The 18,036-nt window shown below is 43.0% G+C and overlaps 2 protein-coding genes across 2 annotated transcripts in view; one reads left to right on the plus strand and one right to left on the minus strand.

The window, feature by feature from the left end:
- The window catches only part of FANK1 (fibronectin type III and ankyrin repeat domains 1), a 30,661-nt gene extending 23,554 nt beyond the window's left edge, over nucleotides 1-7,107 (plus strand). The window contains exons 7-11 of the mRNA XM_021712308.1: nucleotides 2,923-3,088; nucleotides 5,811-5,954; nucleotides 6,494-6,571; nucleotides 6,713-6,757; nucleotides 6,865-7,107. Coding sequence (XP_021567983.1) covers nucleotides 2,923-3,088; nucleotides 5,811-5,954; nucleotides 6,494-6,571; nucleotides 6,713-6,757; nucleotides 6,865-6,930 — 499 coding nt within the window. The 3' untranslated portion in view covers nucleotides 6,931-7,107. The remainder of the gene's footprint in view (nucleotides 1-2,922; nucleotides 3,089-5,810; nucleotides 5,955-6,493; nucleotides 6,572-6,712; nucleotides 6,758-6,864) is intronic.
- Nucleotides 7,108-14,671: 7,564 nt separating this feature from the next.
- ADAM12 (ADAM metallopeptidase domain 12) overlaps nucleotides 14,672-18,036 on the minus strand; it is a 332,164-nt gene continuing 328,799 nt past the window's right edge. The window contains exons 23-24 of the mRNA XM_021712307.1: nucleotides 16,930-17,060; nucleotides 14,672-14,865 (exon numbers count right to left, since the gene is read on the minus strand). Coding sequence (XP_021567982.1) covers nucleotides 14,805-14,865; nucleotides 16,930-17,060 — 192 coding nt within the window. The 3' untranslated portion in view covers nucleotides 14,672-14,804. The remainder of the gene's footprint in view (nucleotides 14,866-16,929; nucleotides 17,061-18,036) is intronic.

An 18,036-nucleotide genomic window follows, 5' to 3' on the forward strand; every position in this document is an offset into this window, starting at 1 on the left:
TTCTGCCCATGGGAAGTTAAGTTCACGGGTTGCACCTGACTCTGGGAAGAAAGAGACCCCGGCCCCAATCAGCTCATTGCTGGCAGTGCAGAGCTCCTGGATTTGGTTATTAGATAATTTTCCTCATCTCCCCGAACAAGTTCAATAGCATCTTAGCAGTGTGTTCTCCTTGACGTGAGGAGAGACTCCTCGGGAGCATGCCTTGTTTTATAAACAGAAAAGAAGCATTATTTAAAAATCATCCAGATTAGAGTTCTATTTGAATCTAATATTAAAAGTGAAATTTTCTGCCCCTAGCAAAGGCCATTCTAAATACCCTAGAGTGCTTGGGAAGAAGTCTGAGCACCCCAAAACTGGGCAGGTGAAGCCCCCTGCTTGCTCTTCTGGCAGGTCTTTGAGAAACACAACTCAGCTGGGCTTTGCCTCCGTGCTGGATATTCTAGATATTACCCAGAGAGAGGCTTTGCACAGTTTTCCTCTTGGGAAGACCTTTCATTTTATTTTTCAACTCTTGATCTTGAAAAATTCCAAACATTTGGGAAAATGAAGGAATAGCATAACAAACATCTGTATCCTCACCTAGGCCTGGCGTTGTACACCTTTGGCCATATTTGCTTCTCTATACATATAATTTTTTGAGTTGGAGTCTCACTCTGTTGCCCAGGCTGGAGTGCAATGGTATGCTCATGGCTACCACAGCCTTGGCCTGTAGGGCTCAGGTGATCCTTCCACTTCAGTCTTCCAAGTAGCTGGAACTACAGGTATGCACCACCACGCCCAGCTAATTTTTTGATTTATCGTAGAGGTGAGGTCTCGCCAAGTTGCCCAGGCTGGTTTTGAACTCATGAGCTCAGGCAATCCTCTCGCCTCAGCCTCCCAAAGTGCTGGGATTATAGGCGTGAGGCACCGTGCCCAGACAAAAATTATGTTTACTGTATTTTCTATTTATTTATTTATTTGAGTTGGAGTCTCACTCTGTTGCCCAGGTTGGAGTGCAGTTGCACACTCATGATTGCCACAGTCTCAACCTGCTGGGCTCAGGTGATCCTTCCATCTCAGACTTCCAAGTAGCTGGAACTGCAGGCACGTGCCACCATGCCCGGCTACGTTTTTAAAAAAAATTTATTGTCGAGATGAAGTCTCTCTTGCCAAGTTGCCTAGGCTGGTCTTGAACCCGAGGATTACCTAGGCAATCCTCTCACCTCAGCCTCCCAAAGTGCTGGGATTATAGGTGTGAGCCACCACTCCCAGCCTCTATCTATATTTTTATTTGCCTTTTTTTTTTTTTGCTGCGCCATTTCAAAGTAGTAGTAGGTATTCTCTAATATCATTTATACACAACCACTCATGCAGGTTTTCCCACTGCTCCCAAAGGTCTTCCACAACTTGATTTAGAGGGTGAAGTGTGAGACCGTGATTCATTTAAGGCTCACACATTGCATTCGATTGTAATATCTCTTTAGAATCTCTTATTCCAGACTGGTTCTCTCTCTCTCTTAAATTCTTTTGTTCTCATAGCAATGACTCTTGGAGGAGACCAGATCAATTATCTTGTGGATTTCTCTATGTTCTGGATTTGCCTAATCACGCATAGCTGGAGGGGAGGTGCGTATTTAATTTAACTTGTTCATCTACCTATTTATTTCCGATGAGGTTAAAGCTAGGTTTAAAGACTTAATTAGACCCAGGTTAACATTTTCAGCAACAGCACTTCAGACCTGGTGCTGTGATTTTTACATCCATCAGGAGTCCTGTGATGCTGATTTTCCTGTAGTTGGTGAGTCTAGGTTTGATTATTTGTTAGGGTGATGTTCTCCTTTGTGAAGATATGGTTTTTCCACTGCAATATGCAAATAATCTATGAGGTAAGAATTCAATACTATGTGACTATCTCATTCCCCATTAACTTTTATCCAATAATGTCAGCATCCACCAATCCTTGACCGAATCAATTATTTAACTAGGAGTTGCAAATAAGGGGTTCTCTAATTCCATGATTCCTTCTATATTTAGTAGTTGTCTTCTGTAAAAAAAGGGTTTCCTCTCAACAACTGGGGATGAAATACATCTTAGCCTAAAAAAGGCAAAGCAAATGTTTAGTTTTTTTCCCTTACATACCAATTTTTAGAGTAGGGAATTTATTTAATAGTTATCTCTAATAGTATCAGATAAGTTTCTTTCCCCTTTCTCTTTTTAAAATATCATCATGGAATCATGGATGTTTTAGAATCCATGATTTTACACTCAATTGCAATCACTATTCAGTTTTGTTTTTTTTTAGTTATTGTAGAGGCGAGGTCTCACCAAGTTGCCAGGCTGGTCTCGAACCTGCGGGCTCAGGCAATTCACTCGCTACGGCCTTCCAAAGTGCTGGGATTACTGGCTGAGCCATACGACCACTATACAATTTTTAATTGAGATATAATTTATATACCATAAAATGTATCCCTTAAGATAGAGTTTAAAATATACTCACAAAGTTGGGTAGCTACCACTACTATCTAATTCCAGAACATTTTCCTCACCCTAGAAGGAAGCCCAATGCCCATGTCTCCTTCCCTTTAGCCCCAGGCAACCGCTAACCTACTAGTTCTGTCTTGCAGTTTTGTCTATTCTGAACATTTCATGCAAATGGAATCAGATACCACGTGGCCTTTTATGTCTGGCATCTTTTATTTAGAGTAAGTTTTAAGGCGCATCCATGTCGTAGTACTTCAATTCCTGTTTATGGCTGAATACTATTCCGTTGTATGAATATACCACATTTTGTTTCTCAGGTGATGGACACACGTACGTTTTATATGAACAATTTATGTGGCTTTTCCACTCGAATTGGGATTTCTTGGTGTAAGCCGGGTATGGTAAATTGTGGGCCTGAGTTTTGCACTGATAGCCAAATCCTTCTTCTTCCATATGTTGCAGTCTAATGCTTGCATGCTATGCGGGACACCTAGATGTGGTGAAATATCTCCGAAAACACGGTGCTTCTTGGGAGGCTAGAGACCTGGGAGGCTGTACGGCTCTGCACTGGGCTGCAGACGGAGGCCACTGCAATGTGATTGAGTGGATGATAAACGATGGCTGTGAGGTATGGGACTGCCTCGGTAACCACCTCTCACTAGGGTTAGGACCCGGAAGGCTGTTCCACAGGGAGAAGTGAGGCCTTTGAGGAGGCACACCTAGACAAGCTGGAGAACGTCCTCAGACTCGCCAACAAGAAAGCCCCTGACGCCTTGGAGAAGGAGATCACTGCAGAACTGGTCGTGCGGTGTCAGATGGTCATGGAGGTCTGTCTAGTGTGGGAAAAAGCCGTGGAGCTGATTCAGAGTGGGGCTTGACACTTCTGCGTTGTTCGACCCTTTGTCCGTCTGCTCACTTCTCCCTTCGTTCAGTCTGTCACCAAAGCTTTACCGAGCATCTACCACGGACCCGATATTGTCTCAAGTGCTAGAGATACAAAGGTGTTAAGAGCTTTCATGGCCATCGTGCTTCTTGCCACTTTTAGCATGAGATGGTTTTTATTCTTGGTTTGTTTTAGAGATGAGTCATTAAAAAAAAATTTCCAAATCGCAAACTGACTGTATCAAGAATAGAGCATTTCAGCTCTTAGCGTGTTTACCCGGAAGCAGGCATGTTGATCTGCTTTTGACTTCATGTTATCAGAAAGTGCAAATTTGATTTAGCAAATAGAAGTCGAGTTGTTTGGACTTCTGTAGATAATTGAAGATGGGTGATTAGAATTAGATTAATGATGGGAATTGCTGATGACTTTGAAAAGTTTAGTTCAAAACTTCAAAGAAATTAGCTAAAAATTTCAAGGCATGGAAATAAAGAATGATGGACAAAGTGCTGTGCTAACAGTGGCTGCCAGATGGTACAGAGCACTGAGAAATTAAATCGGTGACCTGGAATATCAACCCAAACTGAGGAAAGTCCCATCTCCCAGAAGATGTCGGTGGATTTGTTCGGGTTCGTCTCTGAAGTATGGTTGAGGGAAACCAAGGCTGAAGTTGTAGACTTGCACTGGTTCCTGGTGCTGCTTTTGGAGAATTGAGAAAAGTGTCCCCTTATAGGAAAAATCTCAGTTGCTAAGCATTTCTTACGACAATTCTTGTTTTCCTTATGTTTTAGAGAGAGGCACAGAGGTCAGAAGGCTAGTCCTGCTTGTCTCAGTGGTAAGCCAGGCCCCAGGTGCCATGTGGGATGGCAGCAGCCACGTGCTCCTTGCTCGGCTGTAATGAACTCATCTCAGGCTTTGCTCCTAGCAAAAGTCTGTAGTTGCAAAATGAAGGTTGATCCTTGCTCAAAGAAGGAAAGGAACCAGAAGTGGGCAGGTCTCTGCTGTCAACCTTTAAATATTGGAATTTTTGAAACACAGGCTCTCTGGGTTTCAGAGATATGAACACTTGTTTGGGATAAACTCCATCTTTCTCTGGAGCACTGGAGCCATTGTGCAGAGGACAGAACAGAGAGCGTGGATATGTCTGCCAAGGATTTCTGGCCTAATGGCTGGCCTAGTGGCGGATAGAGATGTCAACATGAGTCCGTGTTCTCGGCAAATAGCTCACCTATGCTCCTGGGGAGGGATTTGGGAGCCAAGCAGTACATCGCCATTTCTTTCCCAAGTGTAATAATTTTATATTAAGAGGGATGTATTTACTTGGATGGAGAAACATTTCTACATTAAAGAGCCATGTGACCTCAGAAGCACTTCTCTGAGATTTAGTTTGATCACTTGTAAACCAGAAATAAAAATACCAAATCCTGCTTTAACCCTCAGGATCAAAAGCAAAAATGTGTATAAAGCATCATGGAATATGCAGTGCTTACTTTATTCTTTAAATATAATGGCGCTTGCTGCTCTTAGAGTATTTGCCTGAGGAAGACCTGCAAATCCTAACCAGGTTGTGTTGGATAATTTCAAACATATAAATAACCTCACGTGTCCCCGGGATCTCCTGGCAGTTCCTTGTTTCTCATTCCATTCTGATGTTTTACTCAAGCTAGGGATCATTTAAGGAATTCTCCTGTAACAGAATTTGTCTGTGCATCTGTGAGCGCACATGCATGTGCATATCTTCAGGACCACTCTTCATTGATTGGTGAGGTCTTCATTGGAATTGGAAGAGGCGATATTTACATTTTCTTATTCTAAAGTATTTCTCTTGAAACATTAAATTGAGAGATTTCAACGTACAATAGATTATTAGGAAATGGCCATCTGATTCCTGGGCATACTATGTTTTGGAGAAGCCATTAGGCTGACTAACTTTTCAGATTTGAGTTTGTGTAACAGATCTGGTTGCTCTGTATTTTAGTCTACCTGCCCGAAGTTGATAAGTATTGCTAAGTATAAGGGTGTGTATATATTCTTATGTCTTGTTCCAGAAAAGACTTAAAGTTGCTTACAAAGATACATAAAAGTAAGCGAAATGAATACTATTAAAAAAAAACAGTGGGGAAAATTAGGCAAGAGAAAATAAGGGAGTTGACACAGGGCTAAGAGTAAGGTGGTTCCGTTCAGTTAATTTTTCTAGCCCATCTTCTTTTCATTTTAAAGAGTGTAGATGGAGATGTCAGTGAGGAGTCCCAGGGGACCCTTTAAGCACCCGCAAATGTGATTCTAACATGTCCTTGCATCAAATAAATGGGAATTAAACTAGCACAGTGCAATGAACTCTTACTAAGTCTAGAAAGACTCCTATCTAAGTCAGGGGCACTGGGGCGAGTCAATATTCCTTTTATAAGTCTGAGTAGTCATTGTAAGGGATGGAAACAGGGCTAAATGCAGCTTTTTCCCTGGCACACAGGTAGATGTTGTGGACGCTGGTTCAGGATGGACCCCGCTCATGAGAGTGTCTGCAGTGTCGGGAAACCAGAGGGTAGCCTGTCTTCTCATTGAGGCTGGGGCCGACGTGAACGTGAAGGACAAAGATGGAAAGACCCCTCTCATGGTACGCCCTTCTCTCCAGAATAGCCAGGTGTAGTGTGGGACTGAGGTCAGAGCTTTTTCTATAACTAGACAGTTCTTGTGAGTTCAGCCCCAGACGAGCCCGGATTTGATTGTGTATGTGTTCCGTGTCGGACCGTTAATAAGGGCCTGAGAATGTCTCTGTAATATTTTGGTTGTCTTTTTACAACTCCAGTATTTCTTTAAGGACGACCAGTCCCTGTCCCAGGGCCACTGTGGAATCAAAACACCTGGTGAAACAAAGAACACACTCTCTGTACTGCTTGGGCCCAGCATTTCTCCTGCCATCTTGGTGTGGACATTTTCCTTGCAGTTGTCACCACTGCAGAGCTAGCACTGCGCCTGCAGGCCGTGGGGGCCTCAGTGGCCCTGGCAGCTCGGCACTCGTGAGGAGCTGCGCTGGGAGAAGAGGGAGAAGGGCGTGTGATGGGACCCTGAGCATGCTGGGTTCACACCTCTATTGCCTGTGCATGTTCTAGGAGGGAAGGGCTCACACACACTGCCCTGTTGTTTGTTTTCCAGGTGGCTGTGTTAAATAACCATGAGGAGTTAGTTCAGTTACTTCTTGACAAAGGGGCAGATGCGAGTATAAAAAATGAGGTAAATGACTCAATCTTTATCTAAAGGTTTTCCTTAGAGGGGAAGAATGAACGCCAGCATGCATGTTCGTACACACACACACACACACACACATAACATACATATAACATATAACATACTTTTTGTTGTTTTCTCTTCCAGTTTGGCAAAGGTGTCCTAGAAATGGCCAGAGTTTTTGACAGACAGGTTGGCATATTCTTTCTGCCTACCAAGGCGAATTTTGTAGTACTTTTAGAATTGACTAAACAACCAAAACATGATATTACATTCACCTGTTTGTTTTGTTTATCTAGAATGTAGTCTCCTTATTAGAAGGAAGGAAAACGAAGCAAATGCCGAAGAAGTCTTCTGCCTGCTGATCAGAGCACCACTTATTTATAAAATCCACACAAAACAAAGTGAAACAGGACTGTTGAACCAGAGAAGTGAAACTCTGCATCTTGGAGGGCTGTACATTTATTTATGTAGTTGAAGACTCACAGTGACTTTTTGTAACACACAACTGTTCCCACTTTGAAATACATCTTTTTACCTAATCACGTGCATGTGTGGTGTCATCATTGGATGTCTGCAGAACGGGGATGTTTTCTTGCACTTGTGCCTTTTGGAATTAGACATGAAACAAAATATTTATGCAGTGGAGCTACACAAACATACATGGGTCTCCCACTCCCTGCTTCTGCCCCCCAAGCTGTCCTCCAAGCCACTCGAGGCCTGTGTTGGAATTCTTTCCCTCATGTGTTTTCAATTATATCTTCCCCTCCCAACGTAAGGCCTTCCAGGTCTGCGTTGTCAGACTGCTGCTCCCTCCTGGAGTGGTGCTCCTCCGAAAAGCCCAGGAGTTTTCTCCTCAGCTGTTGGCCTCACATCAAAGCTCAAAATACATATTTCAAGATTCCGATTCTGTTCTACTAGAGGTGTCTGGTTGAGGGTCAGTCTTCTTAGAACAGACCTGTCTGCGAATGCGTTTGCATATGCTCATGCCCTGACAATGAAAGACCCAGGCTCCTGGCGAGCTGGCGACTTCGCCAAAGAGTAGTATATTAAGTTTAGTCTTCAGAGCAGAAAAGCTTGATGCTGATCATGCAGTTCCTAGACAAGCAGGAATTAACCACAACCATGTCTGCTGGTTGGGAGCTTAAAGACACAAATGTGGTAGAATTTTAACTCAGCAAACACTTTCAAAAATCAGCCCAGTTAGCTCGTGGACCACATAAATTTTGCATCTCCAGAGAGAAGCTGGTTAACTTGGACCCATGAGAAAACCAGCTACAAAGGTCTGCACAGGAGTAGAATTTTCTCCGTAGGGAAAGACTAATACAAGGTAATTAAAGCTCCAAAGTTTTGGGGGCAGAGCATAGAGAAAAAGCACATAATCAATTTTATTGACACTGGCCATCACCAGCTTTATTCCGTATAGTTTATAGAATAATCACCTTATGAATTGGATCTGTGGGTCATTTAGAGTCCTGTCCCTTTTGTACAAATGCATATTCCTTTATATTTGCTAGACTAGATTTTTTTACATCTCTGTAAAAATCAGGGCATATTTATAACTTTCCTATGTCGCTCCTTTTTTGTGTGTGATCAATGTTGACATTCACCTGAGTTCGTTTTGGGGTCTGTTGTAGAATGTATTCTCTAGCCCTTTCTGTGGAAGGAGCGCACTCTCCTCGTTGACATCAAGCATGGCAATCTTGTCCACCCTTTTTACCTGATAACGAATCATCTTTATATTCCTGAGATAATCTCCCTGGGTTATGGTACACTGCTGGGTTCTCTATGCTCATGTGATATGTATATTTATTCTTTCTCTTCTTTGTGTTTGATGAGATTAGGAGGTGGTTTACACGCTGTTTTAATTTTCCCAAAGAGCAATTCATGGTTGTATTAGTTCTATTTTTTCTAATTAGTTAACTTAAGCTTTTTGTTTCTATAAATTCATTTCTGCCCTTTCCCCCGCCCCAGGTTTATTTTGTTGTTCCTTTATAGCTTTGATATGGTTGATGTTAACTCATTTTCGTCTTTTAAAAATTAATATATGTATTTAGGGCTATGAATTGTCCCCTAGCACTGCTTTAGTTGTTTTAACATAGGACATTTTCTAAAAATTCTTGATTAAAAATCAAACTGTCAGTACATGTCAAATACAAATTTCTTGGTCCCATCTCAGACTCTCTAGATTGGAATCTCCAGGAAAAGGACATGAGCAATGAATTTTAACAAGCATCACAAGCAAGTTCTTTCCATTCAAGGAGTTTGAAAAACACTGCCACGGAGTGTACTGTAACAACTGTTTTGATTTTCTATTTTCTGGACAATCTGCGATTCATCTTTGACTAAAAGATCACTACATTTCTAGATCCTGGAATTATTTTTTGAGAATTTATCTTTTTTTTTTTTTCTTTCTCCGAGGTACTGGGAAAGAAGATATATATTCCGTATGTTTGGGAGTATCCTAATATATATAAAGATTATTCTTAAAGTCTTTTATGCACTTATTGTTGCCTATTTGCTTTGTCATGGGTGGAGAGTGGTAAGAATAGACTCCTTTATTCTTGCTACCATTTTGTGTGTGTGCGTATATATATATTTGTATTTTTTGTAGCTCTTTATGAAGTTGGTGGTATTTTCTTAGACTTTATGAAGTTGGTGGTATTTATTAGACTTAGAAGTGTAATAGGTATCCATTACACTTAGGTTTTCTTTTTTGTTTTGAGTTGGAGTCTCACTCAGTCACCCAAACTAGCGTGCAGTGGCCGCACTCGGCGATCCTTCCGCCTCCGCCTTCCAAGTAGCTGGAACTACAGGCACCTGCTACCACGCCTGGCTAATTTTTTTGATTTATTGTAGAGATGAGGTCTGGCCAAGTTGCCCGGGCGGGTCTCGAACCCACAGGCTCAGGCAATTCACTCACCTCAGCCTCCCAAAGCGTGGGATTACAGGCTGAGCCACCGAGCCCGGCCATGGTTTTCATACCAGATAAGTCTGATATGTCTCTACCACTGCTTTCTTTTTGAATTCCATATGTAAATAAGGTGAGTTTTTAAAAATTATTTATTTTTACATGTTACACATTCACATTGTTTAAAAAAGAAAGAAAGAAAGAATAAGCCTGCCAGCCCTTGGTGTGTGTGTGTATCTTCCCTCCTTGTGCCGTTGTCTGACCAGTTTATGAGGACTGACAGCACTGACGCCTCCCAGTACCCATCTCCAACCATTCTTCTTAGTTTCTTACGTATTGTTCCAACATTTTCTTATGCTTCTATAAATGAATGAGGATACAGATATATTTGCCTACATTAGGGCTTTCCCCATGTTTGTAAGATTCTCAGGAACAAATGAGACACCTCTTTATATTGACCTGTTTACCATTTATTGGGTTCGATATTCTTAACAATAACGTTTTCTACTGAAATAGCAGGTTGTGGTTACCGGTAGAACCCCAGTATGAGAAATGTGTACAGAAGCAAAAGACTGTAACATAAAAAGGTATGTGAAAAATTAGCAAACCAAAGCATTATAAATGGATGAAGCACTATAAAATGACTGTGCTGGTTTATGTAGCTGTAACTTTAATCTGTACTGTGCTAAATAGCCTGTAGCCGAGTTTGAAGAGTTAGATGAACAGGTGCCACCCAGTCAAGCCGTGGGTCTTCCCTACAACCTCCCAATTGGATCTGATAGAAGGAACAGGCGAACCGTCTGCTCTGCCACCACTTGTTCTACCTTGGTCTCGTGAAGGATTCTTGTTGAATTTGTTTTTTCCTACCACTACCCTCCTAAGGCACCCGCTAATAGGCCATGAACATGAAACGTCATTCAACCATTTTTGTAAAAGTGAAATCATAGCATCATATTTATTCTTTTGTCTGGATTTAAAATGTGCTAAGTTGAGGACAAAAGACTTTCTTTATAGGAGAATCACAGGGGAACACAGAATATGCTTTTGCGGAAAACCATGGGCGGGTTACAGAGCATTCAACCTCCTGGAAGAGCCATATCACTTTGTGTGTTAAAGCTTCTGGCTATCACTGTCCATTAGTGAACATTTGAACAATTTTATACAGTTATTATTTTCCTGGGTTTTCTAATATGAAACTGTAATGGCTAGGCTGGAAGCTGCCTTTACTGTTCCAAAAAGTCAAGGGGGATTTTTCTCTACAAAAGACATATTTACGTGTAGATAAGTGGCTTCTGGGAACATCCTCACTGCACAGAAACTGTTCTCAGCATTTCTCAGACTTTTCTTAGAGTGTTATGTTTCACTATCAGAGTTTCCAAACAGTAGATGTTTAAAACAGTAGATGTCAACAGGTACTTTACATTGAGTGGAGAATTTTATAATAGGTAAGTTGATCTTCCTATCGCTAATTCCCCCTTCTAATAGGAGGTCACTGTAGGTTGATATGCCTGTGAGAGGTACTCTTCTGGACTCAAGGCTGGCAGGGTTGCTCTGGGCTGCAATCCTGAAGATAGCTGGGCTTTGGAAGTAGACGTTTGACTATTGGAGATTGGAGAAATATCAGCGCTGGGTTTGCCTGGAAAAGGGATCTGTGTCTGGGTGTTAGGGAAAGGTCAACAGAGGTACTAGCCTTTGGCTTCCTGTGTCCAGATGTGTTGATGAACCTGCTGATGACTCAGGAGAACTAACTGTGGCAGCCTGGGGCTGGCTTCTAGTGTGGTGGGGAGAAAAGGTGGTGTCTGCCATGTCTCCCCTGCCAGCCAGTCATACTGTGTGAATCTCCCAGCCTGAGACTCCCACCTCTGGATCAGCATTGATGTTGGGAGACTTCTCGGGGGGCTGGTGTAATCTGGGCCACTTGTAACTGGCTGGGGTCATTTTGAGAGCAGTGAGGAAGCCTCTCCAGACCAAATCTGCCCTGCGCTCTCTGCTCCCAGAATGCCTAGGGGAACCCCACGTAACAAAGTTTCAAAAGGAGATAACCTGCATTTGAAAGATCCGGCCGAGCTGCCCAGGCATCCTATCGTGCCCTTTCAGTTGTTGGGGTCTCATGGCTCAGAGCGCTTGGTAAACATCGTGGGGAGGTGGCAGGAGGGGTGCACAGGCATTCTAGTCAGCCCAGCACTGGGCTCTTATTAGCACCACGGGAAATCACGGGCTCCTAGGAATATTCCGACACAGCTCAGAGTGTTAGCAGGTTTTCATTTTTTAAGGGGATGCATGGATATGTTGTATTGATTTGCCAAGGAACAATGGCCTATAGTTTCAGCCTGAGAATTCCTCATAAAGTTAAGGCATAAAAATGTCCCCTCTGAGACTAGTCAGGAGCATTTAATCTCATACAGCTTAATTTGTTGCTTTTGTGGTTTCTGTGATGTCATCCCCCATATGTAAGCTGGCAAAATTCACACTGGGGAGTGTAACCCCTGTATGCACAGATCGACAATGGAAAATGTTATGCATTGTTTGTCTTGGTTGCTACACATCTGATTACACTCGTCATGAAAACAAACTGTTAAAAAATTTCAGGAGATAGACTTCTAAATGGAATTGCCTGGAACCCATAAAGTGGGGTCACATAGCCTACAACTATTAAAAGACGTAGGAAGAAAAGTAGCCTTCAGGCTTACTTTGTGTCTACTCACATCGACTTTCCCAGGGATGGCCTTATAAAACGCAAACCAACTCGCTTCATGCCTATAAAGTTTTTAAAAAACATTAAAGAGTAGTCGGATTGCCACTGAAATATAAGAATTGATTTTTGTTTTCATCGTTTGTAAGAATATCAAAAGGGAGAGGCGTACCCTCTATCCCACCTCCCCCCGATAAAAAACCACCCTGACTTTTGGTTCCTTTGCTAAGTTATATTAAAATGGAAGTTATTGCTAAATATGCTTCATTTGATAAACACTGCATCTTGGAAGTGTTATTTATTCCTTTAATATTATCTGTGTATTGGAAGGAAATATCAGTATTAAATGTGCTCGTATTCAGAAACAAATTGCATGGCTCCAACAAAGCAAATTAGTTCTGTAGAGATAGGCATGTGTCATCAGCCACAGCCCCTAAGTGGCCAGTGATGACATGGTGTAAGATCACAGTTTTAACCTTTAATGTCAGACTCTTCCTGATGCTCTGAAATAAAGCACAGGGATTATAGCTAAGAACAACCACAGAAAGTCAGTACATATCCTCTTACAGTAGGAGGAGGGGCTAAAATGCCAGATCTAGGGATTTGGGCATCTATAAAGACAATGCCCACATAATGCACCATAAAATTCTGTAAACCTTTTCAAGAGTATGTGTTTTGGCATTAATGTGATAACCGAATATAACCTCAGTTACAGTAATTCTGTGTGTTTCACATCAGCAGTAATATTTTCTAGCATGGTTTTACATTTTTAAGAAACTAATAATTGTATAATAAACAGATGCATGATATAAGAGTTGGAATGTATTAGAGTTGGGTTCCCTTTTGTGTGTGTTTGTGACACGTATTTATTTAGTTTATCCATGGTCATGAACACTATGTTGCCTAGATACAGTGGGGAACATGGGAACAGTTAAATGCAGTTTTGTTTTCTGGAAAGCAAACCAAGATTCTTGGTACATATTTTTCTTTCTGCTTCAAGGCACAGGAAAACCATTAAAACGACCCCGAAAGAAGCCTTTATCATAAAACATTCAGAGTGAATTATGGAAGTATCGTCAGCTGTCATCTAGTCCGAAAACTATGGGGTCGTATGTGACCCCACCAGAAGCCAGTGAGAGGAGGCATGATGAACTTTTACCTTATCTGAGTATTATTGTACTTTTCATACCATTAGCCATAGGTCTCTTAAAGACTTTCCTACGAAAATGGTTCCCCAGTCAGAAGTTTGAAGAGTAGAGAGGTGAAGCCAGCATTTCATAAATACTTAGGATAGGAAATTGATTCTGTGCTGCTCCACAGGTAGGCTGCAAGTGTTTAAAAAATAGATTCAGACTGTATGCTAAAAACATCTTTTAAAGGCTCCCGCGGCCGAGCTGGGAAAATAGGATGCCCCCAAAAGAACTTAGCTGTAACTTCTGGTTCTTTGTCCAATTATACTAACAAGGATAGCAGACATAGGCTATCCCAATGAACGTCACATTCCATTTGGTTGTAGTTTATGCAAGCATAAGGAGTCTACCTAATTTTCAATAAGTCGAACCTAGCAGTGAAAGGAGATTTTTATCTACAGAGACTGACTAGATCTGGGCACTGGTTCACATCTGAAAATAGTTATGGTCCCATGGAAAGCCTCGTCTATCTGTCTAAATACAGGATCATTGCATTACAGTTGAGAGGACAATGTGGTAATTTGCTTAGCTCCAAGCAGTTCAGGGAGGTGGAGGTTTTTAGTGCCTGGGCAGATTTCTTGTAGAAACACCACCTTTCCCAATCTAAATAATGTGCAGATGCCAGCACTCAGGAAAGGGCAGCCAGAAAAAGTGCTTGGTGTTTCTGTAAAGCAAAACCTTGAGCAACACTACAGATTTGTTCTTTGCCTGCTCTCCAAATGTGCTCACGGCTGGTCAGCTCAAGGTCAAGTTTCTGCTTGCCCAGTGTTCCAGACCCTATCCTGTTGTGGTCACACCTTACAATTCCTGTCTGCAACCCAGATTCTCTCCAAGGCTTCCTGGCCAGAAACCATATTTTCCCCTGCCTGCCAGAGCTTCAAGGTGCAGCCCCCAGGGGCTTGCCTGTCAGCTATGAAGGGGCCCAGGGCTTCCCTGAAAGCTGAGCATTGACTGGACCTGAAGTCCCTCAGCTTTGACCCGAGATCGGGATTTCCGAAAATCACTTGAGGTTCTACCTGTGGTCTCTTGAGCTGTGTCTGGTACCAAAGCCATAGCCACGGGCAGTCGGGGAACTGCTTTCCAAAAAAAGCCTTGATCAGAAAGTAAACATCCTGTCTAGATTCCCACCAAGTAGGATATTTCAAGTTCGCAAAAATATTAAGAGCACAACAAGCCTTCCTGCCATGGAAAACTCAGTGATGGTAAAATGTCTACCACAGTGCACTGCACTATAGTAAGCATTCCACATAAATTAATAATTTACAAGTACCTGAGCAAGTATACAGAGCACCATAGCACAGCACAGCACCGACGGCAGTAGCTCAAAGTTCTTAAAATAATGGTGTTTTAAAAAAGTTCTAAAAGTTGGTACAAAAAACAACTCCAACTGGAGTTGAAAGATAGTGCAAACTTCTGTCTTCACTGGTGAAAAAAGGTGTCGGCTTCTCACTTGATATAGGCAGTGTGGGCGGATCTGGGCACTTGGTGTGGATACTTAGGAGCAGATCTGAACGGATTGGTTGAGAGAAGAGAAAACAAAAACGGCAGTTAGAGGCCTTGGAGCGATTCCTGGAGCTACAGAAGTCTGGGGTTGGACATGCCTTCCTACACTCCGAGGGGTTTTCTGGGTCAGATCCCACTGCCCCTCATGTTGGGGGCTGGAGACCACTCTTTTGGCAGGGGTTGCAGGTCACACAAGAAACCTAGCTCAGGGCTGCAGGATTTCCAGGGACATTTGACAGCCTGCCATCAGAGGTGCCCTCTCTTCCCATCACCTGGGACTCTGGAAACAGCTCTGTCCCCCAGAAAGATGTGAGCCATATTGAAAATTTTCAACTTTCTAGTAGCCACGGGGAAAAACGAAAAAGAAATGGGGGAAGTTAATTTTAGGATACGTTTCATTTAGCCCAATATATTCATATCTAGAGCATTGTGATTTTAACATATCATCAGCAGAAATGATTACTGTTACTAAGTCTTCAAAATCCAGTGTGATTTCTATGACATGTCCAGTGGCCACTATGTCACAGCAGAACTCTACTAGAGAACAGGGAGCCAAGGTGAGCACATGGGACCCTCAAAAATGAAATGTACAGGATAAGACCAAAATCAGCTTGCCCTGACGGCAGCAACGGGCAGAGGTCAGGCAGGCCATTGCTTGAGGTAATTAAAAAGAGGGCTTTCCCCTCATTGTGTCCATGATGTGTTTCTTCTTCAGATAGAACAAGAAAAGTAATCTTCAGATCAACATGTAAACCACAGTGAAATAATTAGGATGCTATGCGATTTTTCTGTATTTATGCAGTTGGGAATCAGACCATTGTCCTGACCCTTTGACCGGCTTTATCTCTGAGATTTGTTAGGCAGCTATTTCTTTCACAGGCCAAACATTCTTCCCAAGAGCTGTAATGAAATCCTACATTGTATCTTCCTCTTCAGAGATACTGAATTATTGAACCCCGGGACCTGATCAGCATAGTACCTTTGGTTCCTTTGAGCTCATAAAGCAAGCTTCCCGCCTAGTGGGTGTGTGAGTCAGAAGAATGCTTTGGCAGTGGATTTAACTCATCTGTGTGCAACCCACAGTGGGAAAGACAGCCCGATTTGTAGTGTTTGCCAGTTTCCATTGTGTAAATACTCCCATCGTGGCTGATTTCAAGCTACCGCCATGACATCACTTGACATGGAAGAGATATGCCGGGCAGCCACTGTGATGGAGGATTTCCACCATTCAGAAATAATAGATGTGTGTAGTCTCAAAAGCACAGATAATTACAGCAAGAGTTATAAAAAAGGGTGAGTTTTGAGTGTTTATTTCCTTTGTTTTCAATATAATTTATATCATTGTAAGACTATATAGTTCCTAATATTGGCTAAGTTTAACACCTAGGTTGCAAAATTTCTGGAGATCTGCTAGCTCTCAATAATCTGGGTGAGCTGGATCCAGCATGCCACTGGGTTTGCTTCCCTAATAAGTTAGGATTCAGGTCTCTGCCTTCCAGTGGACTACAGCAGCAGAAATCTTGAAAGGCCATCCTTTTTGTCAGTTGTGTAGACAAGCCCCCAGTGACACCAAGGTCCTGCTATCTAATGGTTTCTCTTACTGTCTCTGTTCCCCTTTGTGTCATCGTCTGTGGCCCTCCGACTCACCCTGATGTCTCAGGGTCCAAGGGCCTGGGCAGAAGCTGTCAAGGTCTAGTGAGAGTTTTGGAGGTGGGTGTCCAGACTTCACACCATCACCCCACTCAGGAGCGCTTCTGCTGCTCGGTGTCTTTTGCAGACAGGGTCAGGCCCCTTTCGACAGTTGCAGCTTTCCAAAGTACACTGTCCAGTTCTACCTTATCGTGACTTGACCTCTTAGGTGGACAGAGGCCATTGATAAGAGCTACGTGGTGATTGCTTATAAGCTCATGTGAACTGGTTATTTTTATATCCGTTATATATTATCTCCAGTTGTGGGGTGCGCAGGAAGCACGGTCCAGACCACCATGCCCAGGTCCCAGCTGGGGTTGGCTAAGTGGCACCACAGCAGTATGAGAGAGACAGAGCACGGGACAGCCTTGTCACCAACCTGAGGGGTACCAGGTGGAGCCCGGGCTCCCACTGTCCTGGGGTCCTGGCTGTGGCATGGAGTGGCCGTGTGGTCCTGCTCAGAGGATCGGCGGGCAGAGGCTTCTGAGGAGGGTTTGGCTTACGGGTTCCCTGCAGGAAACATGAGATCACACATGGTCACTCACCTCTGTGACCAGCCATAGACCTCAGGAGCCAGCAGAGTCCCCTGGAAGGTGGGATGCTGCTGGGCCCAGGTTCCATCTCCCAAATGTGATCCTCTCACCACCTAAGGTTTGTGGGTGGGTGAGGGGGCGTAGTCCACCTCTGTCAACCTTCTTGCCAAAATCTTCTCTCACATTTTCTGTTAACCTTCTTCTCTCTCATTTAAAGAACTTATCTCATATGTAGGTGCTAAATAGCCACAGAGATGGAAATAATAGACACTGGGGAAACCAACAAGGGGGGAGACAGGGAAGGCGGATAGGGTTCAGAAATTACCTATAGGGTACAATGTTTACTACCGGGGGAGAGGCCACCTGAGACCCAATCCTGACTGCTGCACAGTCTATCCATGTAACAAACGTGCACACGCACCCCCTGAATCTAAAATAAAAATGGAAAAAACCTAAAAGTTGTCCATAGAATCATATAGGTACAAACACTCGAAAGTGGGGTTTTGGATCTCATGCCTTCCACAAGCCTTAGGGGTGCTGTTGGGGTTTCCCTGCCAATACTACGCACTTTCCTGTTTCTTTAGGCTTCTTTCCACTTTATAGAGGCCTAAAATGAGAAGTAGGTAAAGATCTTTGCAAGTAACACAGTTCTTCCGTTTGGGCAGAGTTGTGTGACAGGACTCGTTCCCCTGTGGGCGAATTAGGTCATGAGAATGGTCACCTTTTATTCATCCACGGGCAGTCTCTATACCAAAGTTGCTCCAGATTGCTCAGTGCAATGCACCGATGTTCTTCCACTCGAATACCTTTGACTAATTAGCTCAGAATTAACACAGCGGTTTGAGGGACAAATAAAACTCTACAGAGAGGCTAAGGGGCGGGGCTGCACTGACCACACACCAGGGAGGGTGTTGGCCAGAAAAGGCGGACAAGGCATGAACTTGGGCGTAATT

This window comes from Carlito syrichta, unplaced genomic scaffold (genome assembly GCF_000164805.1).
Source record: "Carlito syrichta isolate Samal-C Ts95f unplaced genomic scaffold, Tarsius_syrichta-2.0.1 Scaffold303179, whole genome shotgun sequence".
Lineage (NCBI taxonomy): Eukaryota > Metazoa > Chordata > Mammalia > Primates > Tarsiidae > Carlito > Carlito syrichta.